At 44.3% G+C, this 19290-nt stretch overlaps 1 protein-coding gene across 1 annotated transcript in view; it reads left to right on the forward strand.

Moving 5' to 3' along the window:
* IGSF3 (immunoglobulin superfamily member 3) overlaps positions 1 to 18568 on the forward strand; it is a 107482-nt gene extending 88914 nt beyond the window's left edge. Inside the window, exons 8-10 of the mRNA XM_049765900.1 lie at positions 8085 to 8492; positions 14628 to 15110; positions 17966 to 18568. Of these exons, the coding sequence (XP_049621857.1) occupies positions 8085 to 8492; positions 14628 to 15110; positions 17966 to 18216 (1142 nt within the window). The 3' untranslated portion in view covers positions 18217 to 18568. The remainder of the gene's footprint in view (positions 1 to 8084; positions 8493 to 14627; positions 15111 to 17965) is intronic.
* Positions 18569 to 19290: the final 722 nt, after the last annotated feature.

Here is a 19290-nt window from a genome sequence, read left to right on the forward strand (position 1 = left end):
TGCTGTCTCCATGGCATGTATTTCTCTAGATGCTCCTTGTATTCCTAAGATTTCCCTTAATCCCTCTTCCAGGAAGCCCTCTGCATTCCATTCATTTTTATGTTTTTTTATATTAATATGATGTGGTTCCCATCACAACATGGCTTCCATGTTACTGCTTTATACTTGCTTCTTGAGTTGTCATCACCAAGTCCTTTCTTCTCTCCTCCCCACTCCAACACCCACCTCTTCTTTTTGGCAGCCTCAGTTCACTGTTCTGTTGGCAAGATGTGTCCATGGAAGATTGTTTATTTCCTTGCCTTTTTTTTTATTGTTTTGTTTCTATTTTTGTTTCTTTTTGTTTTGTTTTTTGGGGCCACACTCTGTGGCGCTCAGGATTACTCATGACTCTACACTCAGAAATCTCTCCTAGCAGGCAAGGGGACCATATGGGATGCCAGAGATAAATCCCAGGTCTGTCCCAGATCAACAGCTGCAAGGCAAATGCCTTACTACTATGTTATCACTCCAGCCCTCCACTTGCTTTGTTTCTTTACATGTCACATAGGAGCAAGATCACCTGGAATTTCTCTTTTCCCTTCTGACTTACTTCACTAGCCTAACAATCTTCCAGTTCCATCCAGGTGGCAGAAAATTGTGAGATTTCACCTTTTCCCCATATCTAAATAGTCTTCCATTGTCTCTATATACCACCATTTTATTATCCACTCAGCTCTCGTTAGACACTTGGGTTGTTTCTAGTCCTTGGTTATTGTGAATAATGTTGCAATGAGCATAGGTGTGGTAATATCCTCGGAGATTAATGTTTTGGGAATTGATGTCCAGAAAGGGTGTGTGTTGTGTGTCTCTGCTTCATATAGAATTGTTCTTAATTTTCTGGGGCTGGAGTGGTGGTGCAAGCGGTAAAGCATCTGCCTTGCCTGAGCTAGCCTAGGATGGACCACAGTTTAATTCCCTGGTGTCCCATATGGTCCCCCAAGCCAGGAGTATTTCTGAGCTCATAGCCAGGAGTAACCCCTGAGTGACACCAGGTGTGACTGCCAAAAAAAAAATTGTTCTCATTTTCTTTTTTTTTTTTTACCTTCTTCACTCTCTTTTCTTTATTCTCACACCTCCATTCAAAGGAATAACTTGTACTTTGTATCTAATACCACACTCATGCTTGTGACTCTGAAAAGGTTCCTGAACATGATCTCATAGAACCAAGGTGGCTTCTGTAATGTTGAAGGACAGAAAGTTTTTGGAATTATTTTTATGTGCATCTTTTACCTGCAGCAATCACTAGTTACATCATATTCATCTATTTCTAATATCTATCCATCTTTTCTTTTTTCCTGAAACAGCACCTCTGTTTTTCAGCTGAGTAGATGTCCATGTGGTAGAAATACATTTTCCAGCTTCCTTGTTAGTTAGGTGTGGCCATATGAGTAAGTATTCTATCATGTTAAATTGGCAAGATGCCTGTATATAATATCTCTACTATTAGGTGGGAAATAAATTTGACAGTTGGAGCTCTAGCAGCCACTTTGGATATAACTGGAACATACAAGACAGTAAAACATAAAGAACGAGAAATGTGAATTTATGATGACTTCAAGAACTTTCTATGTTAGATTTCTTTTTTTTTTTAATTTATTTAAACACCTTAATTACATACATGATTGTGTTTGGGTTTCAGTCATGTAAAGAACACCACCCATCACCAGTGCAACATTCCCATCACCAATGTCCCAAGTCTCCCTTCGCCCCACCCGACCCCCGCCTGTACTCTAGACAGGCTCTCCATTTTCCTCAAACATTCTCATTATTAGGACAGTTCAAAATGTAGTTATTTCCCTAACTAAACTCATCACTCTTTGTGGTGAGCTTCCTGAGGTGAGCTGGAACTTCCAGCTCTTTTCTCTTTTGTGTCTGAAAATTATTATTACAAGGGTGTCTTTCAATTTTCTTAAAACCCATAGATGAGTGAGACCATTCTGCGTTTTTCTCTCTCTCTCTGACTTATTTCACTCAGCATAATAGATTCCGTGTACATCCATGTATAGGAAAATTTCATGACTTCATCTCTCCTGACAGCTGTATAATATTCCATTGTGTATATTACCACAGTTTCTTTAGCCATTCATCTATTGAAGGGCATCTTGGTTGTTTCTAGAGTCTTGCTATGGTAAATAGTGCTGCAATGAATATAGGTGTAAGGAAGGGGTTTTTGTATTGTATTTTTGTGTTCCTAGGGTATATTCCTAGGAGTGGTATAGCTGGATCGTATGGGAGCTCGATTTCCAGTTTTTGGAGGAATCTCCATATCGCTGTCCATAAAGGTTGAACTAGACGGCATTCCCACCAGCAGTGGATAAGAGTTCCTTTCTCTCCACATCCCCGCCAACACTGTTTATTCTCATTCTTTGTGATGTGTGCCATTCTCTGGGGTGTGAGGTGGTATCTCATCGTTGTTTTGATTTGCATCTCCCTGTGTTCTCATTTTCTGAGGAATATACAGGTACCACTTTCTCTAAGGGCTAAGTCAGCCAGTCCCACTAACAGTGGGTAAAGTTCCTTTTTCATCACATCCCTGCCAGCACTGCCCATTCTTTTTGATGTGAAATTTTCTCACAGCTGTGAGGTAATATCTCATTTTTGCTTTGTTTTACATTTTCCTGATAGTCAGTAATAAGGAATAATTTTTCATTTGACTGTTGGCCATCTATTTCTTTTCTTTGAGGAAGTGTCTGTTCAGTCCCTCTCTATGTTTTTTGTTTTCACCATGATTACAAAATTGTTTATTCTTGAGTTTCATTTATAGTATGTACACCATCTTTCCAAAATTTTTAAAAATTATTTCTGGGGCTGGAGAGATAGTATAGGAGGTAAGACATTTGCCTCATATGTGGAAGCTCTGGTTTGATTCCTGACAACACTTATGACCCCTCAGCACCGCCACGATTTATGAGTACTGGCAGGTGGGCCAAGGTGCTGTTCCAAAACAAAGGGAAAGGTATTTCTTTGTTTTTTTACATATGTAAGAATCCAAGAGATTTTATAGCCTGCTATTTTGCTGTGTAGGTTGTTTCTATAAGATTTTTGGTAGAGTTTTTAGGATTTATTGTGTTATCTTCCAATAGTGATATTTGACTTCTTTATCAATGTGAATCTATTTAATTTCTATTTCTCATTTCATTGCTGTGACAAGGACTTATAATATTATGTTGAATAAATGCAATGAGAGCGGATATCTTTATCTTGTCCTAGATCTTAGAGGAATGGTTTTCAGTTTTTCCTCAAGAATATGACATTAGCTGAGGGTCTATTGTATATGGCTTTTACTATACTGAGATAACTTCCTTCAATTCTTATTCAGTGGAGAATTGTTTTTTTTTTTTTTTTCCTTTTCAACCACAAGTGGTGTTGAGTATTGTTGAACACTTTCTCTGCGTTTATAAAAATGATCATATAACTTTTATCTTTCCTTATATTGTATGAAATGGTGCTTTTGATGTCAAGATAATATTCAATATTTCTGTTTTTTCCCACCTTCTGGATGAGCTTGAGAAGAATGAGTTGTATATCTGCCCTCACCAGTAAACTCATCTAACCTTTTTTGTTTAAAGAAATTTTTTTTCTATTATTGGTGCCAGAGTCTTAGTACAACTAGTAGGGCAATTTGCCTTGCATGCAGCCAACAAGAGTTCCATCTCTAGGATCCATATGGTCCCCCAAACCCTGCCAGGAATAATTCCTGAGTGCAAAGCCAGGAGTAACCCCTGTGCATCACCAGGTGTGACCCAAAACCAAGATTTTCTATTACTGTCTCAACTTCCCTGCTTGGTCTTTGATCTAGTTAAGTTCAGTTTCAAGAAGTTTGTAGTAACTATAAAACTAATTTACCCATTTGTTCCAGATTCTATAATTTAGTAGCCTAAAATGGTTCATTGTAACCTGGGGTTAGCTTTTGTATTGAAAATCTTGAATTATCTTTGGTATTGAAAAATCTTCTGTATCTTTTGTCTGTCATCATTTCCCCCATTTTATTTCTGATTCAATTTATTAGAATTTTCTTTATTATTCTGACCAAGATTGTTTTAATCTGATTAGTAATTTTAGGGTGGGGCCTTAGGACACACACCAGCTCAGGGATCTCTCCTGATGATGCTCTAGGGACTGTGTATACAGTGCCAGGGATTGAACTGGGCTGGCTATATATCAGGAAAATACCTTAACCCCTGTGCTACTTACTTTTCCAGCCACTTCATCAAATCACAAACAATAAAGATCTTACTACTTCTTTTCTCAATTACAGCTCTTGGTTCCATTGATCTTTTGTATTATGTTTGTGATTGCTAGGTTGATAATATCCTCCCAAATTTTTATGATTTCTTTCCTTCTGCTTACTTTGGGTTCCCTTTGTTGTTCTTTTTCTGGTTCCTTGAGGTCAGGTTCCTTATTTGCACTCGCTCTTGTTTCCTGAAGGATTCCTGAGGAATACCTGTAAGCACAAAAAGAAAATTTGCTTTTTCTCCATGACACTGTAAATACATTGAGTTCAGGGCATGCTGTCGCATCTTCAGCCAGGGATCCTTAATAAACTGTGCTTGGTAAGCCATGAGTGGTTACTTGCCTTGAGCACCCCACAGAGCTCCTTGCTTCTTGCTCTAAACCTGGAGCACATTAACCACGGATATACACTTATCTAGTTCTTTCTCCTGGTGAGAGGCTTCCCAGCTCATTGCAGCTACAATAGACACCTAGCTCCCTGTACTTGCAACCCTTCTCCCTTCATTGCAAGTCATGTCCTACATGTCCTTCTGCTTGAGTCAGGTCTCCCTCAGCAGCATCTCAGGCCACCCACAGATTCCATTCCTGATGGCGGTGTCAACAATCCACGCCCTGCAGTCTAGTTGTGTTGTAAGAGATGTCTCCAGGTCTGTGTTATTGTTTTTGCACAGGATAACATTTTCAGAATGTGTCTCTGTCTTCCAGTGATGCATTTCACTCTTCCTGGGTGAGTCATTATGATCTATTCACTCATCTTTCTACTTAACGTTTATGGTTGGCTGACAGGTGTTCCTTACACATCACCTCTATGTTGACATCTGGCTCTCATCTCTTTTCTAGAACAGAGGTTCCCTCTTTGAGCACAGTCACTTTTCTCAGCATTCCCTTTCCACTGCTTCTCTCTCTCTCTCTCTCTCTCTCTCTCTCTCTCTCTCTCTCTCTCTCTCTCTCTCTCTCTCTCTCTCTCTCTCTCTCTCTCTCGTGCTCCTGTCTCTCGGTTCTCCTTGGCCTCCCAGTGACATTTCATGTGACTCTTTGTGACCTTTTATGATCTATTTAAAAGGAAGTTCTATAGCCTCTAGAAGGACTCCTCCCATTTCTTGTTTGATATTTACCCCCCCCTTTTGATTTTCTCTTTCCCTTTTCTTCCCTCCAAACAGAACCACATTAACTTGAACCATCTTGTTCTGCCTCACAAATGGAGGGAGAAATAATGGAGGGAGAAATAATGGAGGGTACCAAGACCAAACAGGTATAAGAACATTGAGTAGAAGAAAAATGATCAGACTTAAACACCAAATCCAAAGCCAACAACAACAGAATCGATACCCAATCTACAACAAGCTAGACACAGAGGAGACCACTTAGACTAGCAGCCTGGGGGTCAAAGAAGGGGATAGGAGATAAATGCTGGGAACAGGGGTGGAGGGAGGACAACATTGGTGGTGGGAATGCCCCTGATTCAATGCCACTATGGACCTAAAATATGACAGTGAAAGATTCGGAATCCTCTTTGGTCAAAATAAAAAATTATTTAATTAAAAAAAGAGATAAAGACAGGCAACAAAGCTGAAAGAACAACAACAACAACAACAAAGGAAATTCTTTCCACCTGATTCCTGCTGGCATTCCAGTGACCTTCAATTTCTATCAGGCCACTCCCTGGTACTTTTGAAAACTTTTGATGATCTGTAAGTCAATATTAATGGTTTCTGTTCTTTCTGTCTGCTTTCAGTTCTTGATTGTTCTCTCTGCTAGCCTGGCCATCTCTCCCTCTGTTTGCTCTTATCATTCCCTCCTTTCCCTTTTTGGTTTTGTGCTAAAAGAAAGACAGCCTGGTGGATCCTGAACCTAAGCAGACAGACTTCCAGCCTGCTTTCTTAGGACTGTGCAAAAAAACTCAAAGAAATCTTGCCTGAAACCGTGTTAGTGAAGTATTTGTTAATGAAGCAAATAACACTGTTAACAGAAACCTCAGCAACTCTGGTGAAACAACACATTCTCTCCTCTCCCTTGAGATTTTTTGGTTGGTATGATTCTGATTTTCATTCTTCCCTATGGGCTTCTAATTTTTTTTAATTTCCCCCTCCTTTTCTTTTTTCTTTTTTTTTTTTCCTAATAAAAGCAGTCATGTTTAGAGAGCTTTTGGAAAATAATTTTTTTGTAAAGCACAGAAAGGGCTGGAACAATAGTTGAGAAGTGAAGACACTTGCCTAGCAGGAGGCCAACCCAGGTTCAATCCCTGATACATAGGATTCTCCAAACACAGCCAGGAATGGTCCCTAAGCACCACTACTTCCAACCCAGATACCGCAGTGTGAACATTTTATATATATATATATTGCATGTATAAAACATATGTTCATAATGAAATGTAAATATTTTATACACTTATGTGTACACAATATGAAATATACTTACATAAGTGTATAATATAAATATATAAATTTTATATAAAGTAGAAAATACATATAAAACATATGTATAACATACTGTTTATTTCATATACTTTCTAGGACCAGAGCAATAGTATATGGGTTAGTGCACTTGCACTATATATAGCTATGAGCAGTTGACCCCGGTTTTATCCTTGGTACTGTATTTGATCCCCAAAGCACTACCAGGAGTGATCCCGGAGTAGAGAGAGGGGAGTAAATCCTGAGCACTAGTGGGTATAGCCCTGAACTAATGTGTGTGTGTGTGTGTGTGTGCGCGCGCGCGCGTGCATATCTAGCTAGCTAGTTCTATCTATTTATGTTTAAAGCAACCCTTTGTATTTGCTTGCTTTTGTCTTCATGTCACACCTGTTGATGTTCAAGGGTTACTCCTAGCTCTACACTCCGTAATTATTTCTGGCAGTGCTCAGGGGATCATATGTGATGGCAGAGAAAGAACCAAGGTCTTCCATGTGCAATGCTAGAGTCTTACCTGCTGCACTGTAGCTCTGGCCCCTAAATCAACCCTTTAATTAGTTACAAGAGTGAGAGGGTGAAGGTGTAAGAGTAACAAGCAGAAATGGAGGTCTCATCTCCCCACAAAACTCCAGGGAAGACGGCCCTACCCAGAGCGTTCCGTGCAGTGATTGACAGGCCCGTGGCATCCCCAGTTCTCGTTTTGCAAAGTTGGAGCAGTGCCAGGGGACAGGATGTCATGAAAGATGCTATTTCTCAGGAAGGGAATCTGCTTGGCTGCGTTTTCGGTGCTGTTCCCTGGGGTCTGCTCAGTTTTATCCCAACATTTTTTTTTAAAAGAATGTAAGAGCTGCAGCTCTAAGACCAATTTCTGAACATGCATAACCAGATGGGATTCCCCTGCAGTTCATTTGTGGTTGACCGTCCGCACCCTTTCACCACTCCCTTTGGTTTTCAGATGTCCTTGCTTTGGAAGGTGCTTTCCCTCTCACCTTTTCCTGTCTCCTTCCCAACCCCCAGCCCTCTTCAACAGTCATATGATTCATAGCCACTGTCATCTGGACACACGGTGCAGTTGCTAATCGCTTGCGTGAAGTCCTTGGCATGTAAATCTGTGGGGACTAGAGATTGGGGGAGCGATATTACTGTCACAATGGATTGAAACATCCCCCAGACCTATAGCCAAGGAACCTTGATTGTTCATGGTCCATCTAGGAACCAATCCTGCTCACGGACAGTGTCAGCATCCAACCTGTGTGTGGAGTATGTGTGTGTGGGTGGGTGTGGGGATATGTGTTTGTGCATATGTGCAAAAAATGTGAACATGCCTGTGAGAAGTATATACACACATTGGTGTGAATTAGTTTTCTGGTTGCTCACCCTCTATCCTTGCTGTTGCAGACAGTCGCCTGAAGCTCAGCCAAGCCCAGGGGAACCTGTCGGTTCTGGAGACGCAGCAAGTGCAGCTGGAATGTGTGGTCCTGAATCGCACCAGTGCAACCTCACAACTCCTGGTGGAGTGGTTCGTGTGGAAACCCAACCACCCAGAGCGGGAGACAGTGGCCCGCGTGGGCCGGGATGGTACCTTCCACTATGGGGAGCAGGCAGCCAAGAATAATCTGAAAGGACGGCTGCATTCTGAGAGCCCTGCGCCCGGTGCCTTCCGCCTTTTCATCCAGAATGTGGCAGTTCAGGACTCTGGCACTTACAGCTGTCGAGTGGAGGAATGGCTGCCCAGCCCTAGTGGCGTGTGGTATAAGAGGGCAGAGGAAACCGCTGGACAAACAATGGTTAGCGCTATGCGACCAGGTAAGCATGAAGGGCCCAACTTGACTTCCACTCTCAAGGGCTTTTTGCCTGGAAGTATGATGTGTTGTGCAACTGATAAAGTTACTAATTACTTGCAGCGAAATATCTGAGTATCAAATATACCTCAAATGTCATTTCCCTGGTGAATGGAAAACTGCTCACCTCGGTTGGACTGGAAGTGATGCTCTCTCTTTATCTCTGTCTGTCTCTCTCCTGTCTCTCTCTGTGTCTCTGTCTCTGTCTATCTGTCTGTCTGTCTCTGTCTGTCTGTCTGTCTGTCTGTCTCTCTCTCTCTCTCTCTCTCTCTCTCCCTCTCTCTCTCTCTCTCTCTCTCTCTCTTCCCCAGTCTCTCCCTGATGTCAGCCATTACTCTTAGCCATTCTCAAATGACTGTATAGTACTGGGGAATGAACATAAGTTTTCACCATGAAGAGCAGATGTTTCAACTCCCCTTTTATGGGGAATCACACCTGGAAACACTCAGGAGTTACTCCTGGCTCTGCACTTAGAAATTTCTCTTGGCAGGCTCGGGGGACCATATGGGATGCTGGGAATCAAACTAGGGTTTCTCCGAGATTGAACGCGTACAAGACAAACACCTTATCGCTCCAACCCCTGTTTCAGCCCACTGAGCTGTCTCTTTAGCTTGATTTTGTTTCTTTTGCTTATTTTTTGGCGGAAGAATTGAGTAAGGGGATTAGGGCCACATCTGGGTCATTTCTGACTGTTCTCTAAGAACCATATTGATGCTGGAGAGCGAACTGGGGTCCATTGCGTACGAGGCAAAGTGCTTCATCTGCTGAATTGTCACTCCCAACATACACATGGAATATTCCCTTTATTATTTTTTTGGTTTTATTTCGAGGGGTCACACTCAGTGGCACTCAATTTCTGTGCTCAGAAATTGCCCCAGGCTCTGGGAACCAAATGGAATGCTGGGGAGCGAACCAGTGTCCATTTTGGGTCAGCTGCATGCAAGGCAAATATCCTCCCACTGTGCTATCCCTCCAGCCCTAGAATATTTCCTTTATAAGGAATGCATTCAATGGCTGCACTGTACAGTGGATACACTGCAATGCACAGTGGGTAGGATAATTGACTCAACCTGGGTTCAATCCTTGGCATCTTATATGATCCCCTGAGCATCACCAGGAGTGATCTCTGAGTACAGAGAAAGACTTGAGTATCTCTGGGTATGGTCCAAAAGCAAACCTAATAATAATTAATGATAATAATAATAATAATAATAATAATAATAATAATAATAAACACATTTAGATTTTCAGATTTGGACAGGACAGAAATTTTGAGCCAGTAGCACTGGGGACCAAATAAGTGAACTTGTGGATTTTCAGGGGGGAAAAATTACTCCCGTGCTTTAAATAGAAAAAGGAATATCTACCACATTGCTCTCACTTCCTGTTGCAAGCCAGTCCTTCCTAATCCTTTTATTGGTGCTAACGACTCGTGTGTGTGGCCTTTTTTTTTTTTGGGGGGGGGGCCACACCTGGTAACGCTCAAGAGTTACTCCTGGCTATGTGCTCAGAAGTTGCTCCTGGCTTGGGGGACCATATGGGACACCGGGGATCGAACCGCGGTCCATCCAAGGCTAATGCAGGCAAGGCAGGCACCTTACCTCTAGCGCCACCGCCTGGCCCCGTGTGTGTGGCCTTAACCTTTTCTTTAATCTTCATTGCTGTTTCTCAAATACCAAAATGCAGGTAACGGTGCGTTATAATTCTTGCGACATGTTTAAACGCCTCCTTAAAGCAGGAAAGGTTCCAGGTCCCTTGTCCTATGTGGCATCTTTTATTGCGCATGCAGATCAGAGCCAAGGGTGAGGCCTAGAATGGGACAGAAAGGTCTAGGCCTGTCCTAGTATTAGTGGGACTGCTGGCAGCTTTCGTTGCATTTTTCTATCTACATGGAAAAGCTGTATTTGTGGACTGGTCCGTAGCCTCATGAAGCCTGAACTTATGAAATATATGAAACAGGTTTTGGGAAGGAGTGATTGCTCACGGGGACACCGAAAGGGTGTCCCTGCTCCTGGCCTTCCTTCTCTTTGCCATGATATGACCCTTTGTTTCTGTCTCTTTTCCCCTGCTAGAAACATAAACAATATGGGGAGTGGGGAAGCAGGAATAAAGTGGGCAATAAACCCACCTCTCCTATCTATCCATCTTGCAGACACACACCCAGCACCCATCCCCATTAGGCCCACCCAGGATTGGGCAGAGAGAGGAGAATAGCAACTGCCTCCAATAGTTAGTGTTGTGTGTATCACTGAGGAACCAGAGCTGAGAGAAATGCCACACTGCTGAGGAGAGCAGCTAGGGTGGCCTCCCAAATGTCTCCTTCCATTTCCACCCTCTTTCATTTGCAACCTTCCTTTCTTCTTTTCTCCTGTCACTCCTTTCTTCCTCCCTCCCTCCTTTATTTCCTTCTTCCCTTCCATCCTCCCTTCTGTCTTCTTTCCCATCCTCCCTTTCTTTCTTCCTCCCTCTCCCATTCTTCCTTCTCTCCCATTATCCTTATTTCCTCTCCTCCCTTTCTTCCAATCATTCCTATCCTTCCTTCTATACTTTCTCCTTTGTCTCTTTTTCTCATTTCCTCCCTTTCCTCTTAAACTTCTTTTCTTCCTTCTTTATGCCCTGCCTTCCTCCTTTCATTCTTTCTTCCCTTCTATCTCCCTCCCTTCTATAACTAAATAAACTGACTGGGCTAATGGCAAAATATTTGGAAAACATATAAACATAATGGGGCAAGGGAAGGCTTGGGTCATATGCAGCGGTGCTCAGGGCAGCTCTTAGCTCTATGCTGAAGGGATCACTCATGGTAATGCTTGGGAAACCATAAGTGATGCTGGGAATAAAGTCTGGGTCAGCCAAGTGCAAGGCAAAGAAAGACCTTGAGAAAGCATCCTATACTTTCTCTCTGGCCCATAAAATATTATCTTGAGGAGAAAAGATTTTGTTTTTATAATCTCCTTCTCTATATACTTTCCTATGCCTTCTGCCTCTCTAAATAAAGCCATTATCCCACATCCCCAGCCTCCGCCATTGAACTTTCTTTTGTGAATGTATTTTTAGGTTGTTAGAAGCATTTATGTAAAACCACAACCATCTTTATTGGTTGAGTAACATTTTTTTTTATGTACAGATATGCCTTTTTCTGAAGTTGAAGTTCAATGTAGAGAAGACTTGAAACAATATGCCTCAGAAACTATCATCACAGCCCTTATAGTTAGGAAAAAACGATTGCCTCAATCCGCTTAGGGCTTTGACCATGGAGTTAGATGGGGCTCAAACGTTGGTCTTGGTGTGACACTTAGAAAGGAAGAGCAGGTAATCTGAGAGGGAGATAGTTGAAAACATGAGAAGCAACCGGTAGAGTGGCATGTTCAGGGAGCAGAACTAAGGGCAGTGGGGAATACTTTTGTTGACACAGTTGCACTGAGACATGAATGCATGTGACAGGCTGAAAACACACGTGGGCAAGTAGGGAGCTGAGGAAGTGGGAGATTAGGGGAATCCTTGTGCTCTCTGACCACTGTGCCCTTTGTCCAGGATTCTACCTTGTCACGATGGAAGATAACTGGAGAGCAGAGAAGCACCTCCTAATTGTCCTGGGTTGCACTCTGGCGTTACACAGGGTCCTTTGTAGAGCAATTTCCTGTTCCCTGAAGCCAAGTCTTCTTTCTTGACCTGAAATCATATACCTGAGCTCTACCCACTACCTACAGCTGGATTCTAAGCCCCTGTGTGCCAGTGGTGGTTCCAGATGGGCAAAGGGGGTGTGGGCAGCTCTTCAGAGCACCTCAACAGCAGCAATACCCCTCCCTACTTTTCTTTCTTTACCTGCAAGTGACATGGACCCAATTCCTCAGACACTCAGGACAGTGCTTGGGGACAGACCACTGTTGGGTGATAATCTTTACCCAAGTAGAACTGGGCTTGGGATGGCGATGTTGGTGGACTGGCATCTCTTCTGGTGGGCATGTAGGAAACAGCCAGGCAGAGCGGGGCAGGGCCTATTTCCCCTCTAAGTTACTCCTGCACACCCAAAGAGCAGGAAAAGAGAGAGCTTATAGCTCTGGCCCCCCACTCACCTGCCAGGCATCTGTGGCTATTCTCCACCCTCAGGCCACCCTGGGATCCTTCAGGAGGCTCACAAATAAGCTGAACCCTTTCAAGTTTTCTTTGTTCTTTGTTTCAAGCCTTGGTGAATATTGACCCCCCTCCCCCACTAAGGTTCCCTCTGGCTCAGGCCATACTCCATAAACCTTGGGTCTAAATTTCAAAACAGGACACTGAGAATTAGGACAGGGTTTAAGGTGCTGAACTTACATACAGCCACATCAGTTTGATCCCCAGCACTGCATGTGGTTCCCCAATATTACCAGGAGTAATCCTTGAGCACTTTCAGGCATTTCTTTATTTTATTTTATTTTTGGTTTTTGGTCCATACCCGGTGATGCTCAGGGGTTACTCCTGGTTCTGTGCTCAGAAATCGCTCCTGGCTTGGGGGACCATATAGGACGCTGGGGATCGAACCAAGTCTGTCCTGGATTAGCCGCATGCAAGAAAAATGCCCTATCACTGAGCCACCACTCTGGCCGTCACTTTCTGGTGTTTGGCTAAGCAGCAAAAGTAGGTAAATTCCAGAGCAACTGCAGGGACCCAGGGTTCCTCCCTGCTTAGCACATATATGTGGGGACCGGAGGGAGTGCCCAGCAGTAGCAATGTTTTCTCACAGTTCTTCTGCTCAGAGATTTGTGATCAGGTGTCTGTAAGACACTGAAAGCCACTGAAAGTTCTGCAGCACAATCCCCTCCTCGCTGTGTGTCTGTGCTCTCCGCCCATCTCTGTGTCTTTTGTCCCTCCCATCTGTGTCTGTCCCCTCCCTCCTGTGTATCTGTACCCACATCCCTGTGATGTCTGTCCCCCCTTTTTATGTGTTTCTGTCCTCTTGTCCTGTCTGTGTCTGTCCCCCACCCATCAGTGAACCTGCCCTTCCTCCTGACTCTGTGTCTGTCCCTCTCCATCTGTGTGTCTGTCCTCCCATCTGTCTCTCCTCCCATTTGTGTTTCTCTCCTCTCCTCCTATCTGTATGTCTGTCCTCTTCTCCCCTCTTGTCTGTGTGTCCGTCATCCCCTCCCATCCATGCATCTTTCCCTCCTCCTGTTGTGAGTCTGTCATTTTGCAAACACAGCAGTCAGTGTGGAGGGCCTCCCCAATTTCCAGATGAGCTCATTTTTAGTTCATCTCACCCGAGGAGCCTCCAGTAGTGATGGCTCAGTGGCAGAAAAGCTGTCCTCCAGCTTGCAAAACCTTGAGTTCGATGCTCCCATGCAGTGCTAGCAACTCTGCCAGCCCTACAGCTGAGCTGTGTACCAGCCCCACTATAAAAACATGAGAGGAAGAAGGGCAGGAGGGTTAGTATAACATGAGCAACATGGTGACCCCCACACTACAGCTTGTCTCTGTGGGTACTACCCTTGCCCAGCACATGAATGACCCTAAGCCATCTCAACAATAGCAGCAAAGATGGGGCCAGAGAGATAGCACAGCGGTGGGGCGTTTGCCTTGCATGTGGTCAACCCGGGAAAGACCTGGTTCAATTCCCAGCATCCCATATTGTCCCCCAGTCTGACAGGGGTGATTTCTGAGTGCAAAGCCAGGAGTAACCCCTGAGCGCTGCTGGTTGTGGCCTAATAACCAATCAATCAATAAAAAAAAAAAAAACAATAGCAGCAAAGGGAAAGAGGGGGTAGAGAAGTTCGGGGATGCACATGTGTTTCTTCAATTTCAGGTAGATCTAAGAGTGGCAGGTGGGTGCCACATCATTCAACCTGGTCACCAATCAGTGTCCACATCTCCCTACCATGCCCTTTAGTTTCATGTGAGCTGTCCACATCAAGTCCAGGAGCATCTGTCTTTATAAGCATATTTGCCCAGTTACATGGTGCCCACCACTCATATGCACAACATCCTACACACTGACCACATCTGCCCTGTTCTCTAGCTCTCTGAGGCACCCACTCCACTCTGGGGTCCTTCTTGCTCATGTCCATGTCATGCAGGTGCAAACATGAGATTAAAACCACGGCTTCCTCTCCTTGTCTCCCTTCCCCAGATGCTACTCTTCAGGTGGACACCGTGGTCGCCAACGCCACTGTGTCCGAGAAGTCAACCTTCCAGCTCGACTGCAGCATTGTGTCCCGCTCCAGCCAGGATTCCCACTTTGCTGTGACCTGGTACTCCTTGAGGACTAAAGCTGGAGGGAAGAAGGGTAGCCCTGCCCTAGAAGAAGAGGAGATGGTTGAGGAAGAAGAGGAGAATGATGTGGAAGAAGACCATGAACCTACAGAGCGCACAGCCCTGCTACATGTGGGCCCAGACTCTGTGTTTGGGGCCGAGGGCAGCCCTTGGGAGGGTCGGCTGCGTTTCCAGAAGTTGTCCCCACTGCTGTACCGCCTCACAGTGCTGCAAGCCAGTCCCCAGGACACAGGCAACTACTCCTGTCGAGTAGAAGAGTGGTTACCTAGCCCGCAAAAAGAGTTGTATCGGCTCACCGAAGAAGAGTCGGCTCCCATCAGCATCCGAGTTCTGGATACAAGTGAGTGTTGTCTGTGACTGTGGACAAAGGAAGGAGGGAGGCGGCCGATGCCTCCAGCTGTGTCTGTGTGCAGGATTCCTCCGGGGCTGGGTGCTGAGTTAATGAGTAGTTTCCTTCCTTGTCTGGGTATTTAGCAATTGACACTGCAGCTTGACTAATTGACTTCTGATTGCCCATGCAAACAACACGGCTAGGATTTCCGTGGTGATATGCCAGTTCATCTTCATAATTAACCTGAGGTCCCCCCAGATTCTGTTGTGCTCAGATTTCAGGCAGCACTGTTGTTGGCTATTATCTTGGAACTCTATCAGCTGACCAACCTGGAGTCTCAGAAGTCAGCAAGTGTGGCCAGTTGAATCCAAAACATCTTCACCATCTCTATTTTTGTTTTTGTTTTTAATTAACATTATTTATTTTGAACAAAGTGGATTACAGATCTTTCACAGTCATATTTTAGGGACATAGTGACATTGAATCAGGGGCATTCCCACCACCAATGTTGTCCTCCCTCCACCCCTGTTCCCAGCATGCATCCCATATCGCCCCTCCTTTGCTCCTCGGGCTGCTCCTATAAGCGGTCCCCTCTGTGTCTAGCTTGTTGTAGATTGGGTATTGATTCTGTTGTCGTTGGCTTTGGATTTGGTGCTTAAGTCTGATCATATTTTTATTTCTACTCAATGTCCATACACCTGTTTGGTCTTGGTACCCTCCATTATTTCCCCCTCAATTTGTGAGGCAGAACAAGGTGGTTCAAGTATTTGCCCTAAGTTTTTTTATGGGGGAAAAGTTCATTTTCCTTTTGGAGGGTGACTTGATATGGAGGGGACCTTGGGGCAGTTGTGTGCTCAGGTCAGAGGGTGATAGCTGAGAAGGTTATTATTTACAGCAATGGGACATCAGCTCTGCTTGCCAATGGTGTTACTCCAAGAATATTCCAGAATTTCTTACTTCTCTTCCTAGGAGGAATTCTCAGAAAAGAGACTAGATGAACTATTTGCTGCCTTGAACTTTTGGGTCTAATCAGACACTTCTGTGGTTTCCTTCTGTCAAAATGTGGTCAACAGTTAACAGAGAGGTGTCATTGATAGCAGAATAAGCCCAAGGCACAGAAATAGACTTTTTCTAGAATTTTCCTTTTCCTTCAAAATATTTTCCCCAGTCATTTTGATTTGAGATTTCATGTATCATCTGCATTTTTTTAACTTTATCTTTTAACTTTAACTGATTGATTGATTGATTAATTGTTGGACCCCACCCAGTGGAGATCAGGGCTTATTTCTGACTCTGCACTCAGAATTTGTCCCTGGCAGGTTGGGGGACCACATGGGATGCCGGGAATCGAACCTGTTTCCTCCCAGGTCTGTCTCATGCAAGGCAAATGCCCTACCGCTGTGCCATCTCTCCAGCCCCTCATCCACATTTTTCTTTTCTTGAATCCCATTTTCCATTGCATGAGATGAAATCATGTGATACACAGGTTGCATGGGTCCAAAGTGGAACCATGGTAGAAAGGGGTGAACGCTAAACTAATCCCTTTCTGCAGTGTAGCACCTACTGAGAGGTGAATACTCTACCAACCAAAAGCATGAGGGATTTAGGGACTTATGTCATGTTTCTCTGCCCAAATACTCTGTTTGGAGGACAGAACTATCACCATGGCCTTACTTTACAGACAGAGGCAGCTCTCAGAGGCCAGGTTCCTGCTGAGTTCTTATTGATCAAAAGTCAGCTCTCAGCACCTCCTGGGCCTCTGATTCTCTCATGTTCCACAGAAAAACTCCCACTGTCAGCTGCAAGAGTTACTTTAAATATCTGCATGCTGTCCCTAATGATGTTCTAACTAACCATGTTAATTAAACAGACATCATTTGGGGTTCAAGGGCACTTCTAAGCTGTGGTAGCTGTGGGTAGAGAATGTGTCCTATTCCCAGGGAAGGATTTTAGAAGTGGAGCTAAGAACATAAGGAACGTGTAAAATATAATCATGCAAGGGTGCTGGAGAGATGTCACAGCAGGTAGGGCACTTGCCTTGCACATGGAAGACCTGGTTTTGGCCCCCAAGCACCACCAGAAATGAAGGCATGATTACTCAGAACAGAGACCAGAGCATGTTTGAGTGCGCTCCCCCCCAAAAAATAATTAAATCAAAAAATATAAGTAGGAAAGACAGTCTGGTATTCAGGGGTGCACAATGGAAGCTGGCAGCCATGTACAAGGTGATTGTAAATAATCTCTCCATCTATACCATGAGTGAGGACAGATGGGGTGGGCAAGGTACTGGAAGTTGGTTCTTTTTTCTTTTTTAATTTTCTATATCTTTATTTAAGCACCATGATTACAAACATGTTTGTAGTTGGGGTTCAGTCATAAAAAGAACATCCCCCTTCATCAGTGCAACATTCCCATCACCAATGCCCCCCATCTCTCTCCTCCTCTCCTTGCCTGTATTTGAGGCAGGCATTCTACTTCTCTCACTTATTAACATTGTCAAGATAGTTGTTAGTGTGGTTATTTCTCTAACTTCACTCACCACTCTTTGTGGCAAGCTTCATATCATGGGCTGGCCCTCCCAGCCCTCATCTTTATTATCTCTGGGCATTATTACAATATTGTCTTTTATTTTTCTTAAATCCCACAGATGAGTGAGACTATTCTGTGTCTCTCTCTCCCTCTGACTCATTTCACTCATCACAATAGTTTCCATGTGCATCCATGTGTAGGAAAATTTCATGACTTCATTTCTCCTGACGGCGGCATAATATTGGAAGTTGGTTCTTCACATGGGGCTGCCTGGGGTCTACAGAAAGACAATAGGGTTCTGGCACTCACTGTCTTGTGTCCTTCCATTCCCCCAGGTTCGAGCCTGCAGTCCATCATATGCTCCAACGACGCCCTCTTCTACTTTGTCTTTTTCTACCCCTTCCCCATCTTTGGCATCCTCATCATCACAATCCTGCTAGTGCGCTTCAAGAGCCGTGGCTCCAGCAAGAACTCAGAAGGGAAGAACGGGGTGCCCCTGCTGTGGATCAAAGAGCCCCATCTCAACTACTCCCCCACCTGCCTGGAGCCCCCGGTGCTCAGCATCCACCCAGGAGCCATTGACTAAGGGGTTCTGGAGGAGCTGAGGCTCCCCTTTGCTGCCGCTAGCGGTGTTGGGAACATGGATGGAACCCACACTGGCATACTTCAGCCGAGAACCCTCATACTGGCCCCAGAAGTATTTCCATGAGGAGTCCCCATGAGGAGCAGATATGGGCCACCATTTGGGGGTGGGCTCTGTCTCACAGTTGTCCCTCCTGCAGAATTCAGTTTCTCGGGGATTTTGGGGGGTTCTGTTTTGTTTTGAATATTGTAGTGAGTAGGTCCCGTGTCACATCTACTCACTGGTTTCTATAGTATTGTCTGATAGATGTTACAGAGGTTCCACATCTTCATGTTGGACGTCTCTTTCCATGCAACTGAGGGCAAAAAAAAAAAAAAGGAAGGAGGAATTCTATCTTATCAAGGACTCTCTTGCAAGACCTCTGGTCTTACACACTTGAAAATGCTGTGGAGCAAAATACAGCCAAGGGTTTTGTGTGTTTGTATAATTATAATTATTAGATTTTTTTTTTTTACTTTCTTAAAGAGACTTGAAAATTATGTGATAAGTGGGCCGAATTTTGTAGCTTATCTCTCCCTTCAGCTGGAGTTGTTGGAACCACTTTGGCTTGGGAATGAGAGTGTTGCATTTTGCTTCAAAGAGCAACAGACGCCCCAGAAAAAACTCTGGCCATTCCCCATTGGAGGAGATGGTGCCCGGCCAGCAGGGAGGCAAAGGAAAGGCTTTGTCCTAATCTTGCCAAAAACAAGGAAACTAGCATGACAAAGGCAAAATCTACACACACACACACACACACACACACACACACACACACACACACACACACACACACACACACGAGCAGAAGGTTGGATTTTCAGAATGATCAAAGCCAGAGATTAGTATGGGCATTCAGGAAGGCGGGCTCTTGGCTTGCTGTGTTCTGCAGGCTAGAGCTGTGAGTTGATAGGTTTCTATTTCAAGGTGCTTTTCCAAATTCTTAGGGGAAAGTGACCCAGAAGCATAGTCTCTGGGTGACTGTCAGCCCAACCACTGAGCCCCTGGAACTGACAGAGAAGAAACCCCTGAGAGTGCTGA

This window comes from Suncus etruscus, chromosome 19, assembly GCF_024139225.1.
Source record: "Suncus etruscus isolate mSunEtr1 chromosome 19, mSunEtr1.pri.cur, whole genome shotgun sequence".
Taxonomy (NCBI): Eukaryota; Metazoa; Chordata; class Mammalia; order Eulipotyphla; family Soricidae; genus Suncus; species Suncus etruscus.